General features: G+C 60.2%; 1 protein-coding gene across 1 annotated transcript; it reads right to left on the bottom strand.

Annotated features, from left to right (window-relative positions):
• Positions 1-801: 801 nt before the first annotated feature.
• Positions 802-2,887, bottom strand: BESB_029540 (transporter, cation channel family protein; the record flags this gene model as incomplete). The annotated part of the gene is made up of 3 exons (XM_029361622.1): positions 802-1,656; positions 2,341-2,630; positions 2,824-2,887. 3 exons carry the CDS (start codon positions 2,885-2,887, stop codon positions 802-804), a joined length of 1,209 nt encoding a protein of 402 aa, XP_029214711.1.
• Between the last annotated feature and the right edge of the window lie 554 nt (positions 2,888-3,441).

Raw genomic sequence — 3,441 nt, 5'->3', positions numbered from 1 at the left:
GCTCGGCCGGCGGAGGTGGGCCGTTCGACTCTCCATCGCGAAAGACACAAACCGAGCGGCGCACCACTCTGGGTTCGCGAGCTTTCCGTGGAGTCGCATGCGCTGTTCGGAACCAGCTCTGGAGCGTCTCCGCGGCCAAGTGGTGGCGAAGGTCGTACCTGGTCTCCACGTGGCAAGCTCGGGAAACTTCCCCATCCAACTGCTGATGAGGCGCGGATTCAGCTCGACCTGGCCGTCCTGCATGTCCATGACGCCGTGACTCATGGCGTGGAATTCGCACGCTCGCTTGGCGCAGTTGAGAACCACGTCCCGAAGATGGACTCGCGCCCCAGCGTAGACTGGAAGGCCGTATTTGGCGATGTACTTGAGCACTTTCTGCCGTTTCTCATCGGGGTGAAAACGGTGCTTTATGCCCATTGGCTGGTCGATCGTCCTCAGGAGGGCGATCATGTCAGTGAGGCTTTTGTAGTTCGTGCTGAGCTCGTTCTTGGGGTTCCAGCGTTCAATCAAGACGCGTTTCTGACACGAAATATTCCACAAGTTCTCGTCCTTCACTGTGTCCATGTATTCGTCGAGGACAGCGGTGGTGAAGAGATCCATGAGGATGAAAAAAAACGAGGACGATGAAGGAAATGAAGAAGACCACAACTGTCACGCGGAGTAGTTTCTGGTCTGTCGCGGTGTAGTGCATCCGCAGCTGCTGAAGAATCATGTGCCAGTCCTCGCCAGTGCAGCTGCCTATCAGCGCCATCACGGCCCTCGGCAGCATTTTGAAGTTTGCGTGGCGATTGAAGTACGTTTCTACTGGGCGCCGCTGAAGAGGACGACCCCCCAGATGGCGAAGAAGAAAATCGAGAGGCCCAGAAGCGTAAGCACGCTGAGGAAGCTCTTCATAACTCGCGAGATCGTTGTAAACAACGTCTGGAAAAAGGGCATCTGGCGGTATAGGAAGCGCGCGATCCGGAAGAGGCGTAAACTTAGGAGCCAGGAGGTCAGTGCGTCCACGCGCCAGACCCACCCCATCCACAAAACGACGCCAGCGCCAAAGGTCCCAGCGAGCAGGCAGCAAAGAACAACGTCGAGGATGTCCAACGCCTCGCGAAAAAACAGACGGCCGCGAGCAAAGATTCTCGTACCGATTTCGATGAAAAAGAAAGCAGAAAGACACACAATGGCGATGTGGAGCTCAAGTCGTCGGCCCTGCCGATGGGGCCCGAGTGTCATGTCGTACCACGGGCCGTAGAAGAAAAGAAGGAGACAGCACAGGCACGTATGGACGGCAACGGCCATTCTGAAGCATCCGCTTGTTATCAGTGCAGCAGCTTTCTTCCTTGCCATCGCGAGCCGTTTGCTGTCGACCCGGTGAAGTCTGGCATGGTGTCGCCGTGCTGGAGCGCCGAGTTGAAGAGGGAGCTCCTGAATTTCAATCCACTTGTGTACCGTCGCGCTGAGCAGACTTCCTTCCATCTCCATGCGAGCCTTCTTCCTCCGGGACGCGTCAACGATGATGCCCACGCACATCTTGACCCCGAAGATCGAGACTGCCGAGATGAAGAGGAAGACGAGAACCGACAGAGCGACTTGCTGGGTGGGATTGCGGTCGAGGAGCCTGGAGAGCAGCAGCGGCCAGCCCGTTGGTGGCGAGGACGAAGACGCCTATCGAGGCTTCAAAGAAAGTCTGGAACGTATACAGGACCTCGTTGGGGTTGTCCGGCGGCACGTAGCCGACGCGCATGATCCGAGAGAAATGAGCGCAAACATGACAAAGACCAGGCTCAAGAAGGCCGAGAGAAGCACGAGACTTCGTGTGCAAGCCAGAAGCGAGCGGACCACGATGCGGACGCCCTCCATCTGGACAAGCGAAAACAAGTGAAACGAGCGAAACGAACGCAAAACTTTGACGAGGCGAAAGAGGGGAAGCTGCCAGACGAAGCGGCAGGCGTAACTACGCCAATCGGCAGCAAAGAGCGTCTGGTTGATCAGCAGGAGCACACACGACACGAGGGAGACCAGAAACCCGGCGCGAGGAGGCGCCGGAGCCCAGTGCGAGGCATCCGCCTCGACACCAGCCGTACGCGCCAACCCTGAGGAGGGACTCAGCAAGAAAGAGAAAGGCAAAAATCCACTCCAGCACTCCAAAGACGTTCCGCGCCTGTTCGTTGTCGGTCAGCATGCACTCGACAACCAGACAAAGCAGCGAAACGACTTCAAGCGCGGCCAGCGCCCAGCCGTACGCTGTTGCGCTCGTCAGGCGCCTGAGAAGCGTAGCCACAGGCCCGCCCCGCAAAAAGGCGAGGCTCGCGGTGGGAGTCGACTGGCTGCCGAGATCCCCCCCCCCACCGAGCTTTGTTCGCGCTTTCGGCGCACGCCGGGAGCCGGCAAGGCACTCGCCGTTGACGCATCCTCGAGGCCTTCCTCCATGAGGATGAAGCGGATGAAGTCCACGATCGCGTCAGGGCGGTCGATGTCGTAGGACACGATTCGCTCGTTCAGCCACTTGAAAGGCGAGGATACCAGCCGAGCGACCGCGTCGTAGCAACATATCAGCGTAAGCGTGAAGAGGTAGCAGACGGACTCGCCGAGGGACAGGGGCCCTTCAGGCCCGTCCACGGCGCCGTCCCCAGCGGCATCTGTGGAAGAAAGCGCGCAAAAAAGGGGGGAGGAGAAAGTGTGCTCGCAGCTTCGCGCTGACGCGGCGCGGGCAGTGCTGTTTGCAAAATCTTCGCCGCAACCGTTGCGAGTTAGTTACGCTGTGACTCCCGGCGGGGCGCGCAGACTTGCTGCGTACGCTGGCGGCGACACGCGACTCATGCCCCAGCCTACCTTCCGCAGCGCAAGCCCCGCGCGAGGCCTCAGTTGCTCTCGATGACCACTTGAGCAGCTGCATTTCATGTCCCCGTCGTATCGTACGTTCTGGCAGGAGCCCTGCGCCTCTTCCTCTTCGAACAGCTTCACGCCATGTGAGGGGACCATGCCAACGAGGGACACTCTCGAGCTTACCGGTGGCAGAGTGAACTGAGAGAGCCGCGTCGTCGGGCGGGTGCTTGCGAGGTGGGTATCGGAGCCGGGATTGACCGCCCACAGTCCTTCGACGTCGTCGGCGCCATGGTTCCTCTGTCTGCCGCAGAGGCCTCCAGCAGGATAACGGAGGGCGGTAGGCTGAGCCTGACAGCAGTCTCCACTCAGAACACCCCCCGTTGCGTCGCTCGGCCGTGTCTGGCCAGGCGACGGCCTCTCGCTCTCTGTTGCAGGCCCTCGCTTGGATTCACGCCGTCGCCCCTGCGCCAGAAAGAAACCGCGTGAGCTGCGACAGCGCGTTGCTTGTCTCTGCGAAACCTCAGGCCGCCTGGCCTCCTTTCCGGCGGCCTGCTTCCGTTGGCGGAGGCCCTCTGGCTGCGGCGCCCGCAGCGTCGAGGCCCTGGAGATGGACTGCGTGAGTCT

Source organism: Besnoitia besnoiti, assembly GCF_002563875.1.
Source record: "Besnoitia besnoiti strain Bb-Ger1 chromosome Unknown contig00150, whole genome shotgun sequence".
NCBI classification, from domain to species: domain Eukaryota; phylum Apicomplexa; class Conoidasida; order Eucoccidiorida; family Sarcocystidae; genus Besnoitia; species Besnoitia besnoiti.
The sequence above is the reverse complement of the archived record's forward strand: the minus strand, read 5'-3'. Positions and strand labels throughout refer to the sequence as shown.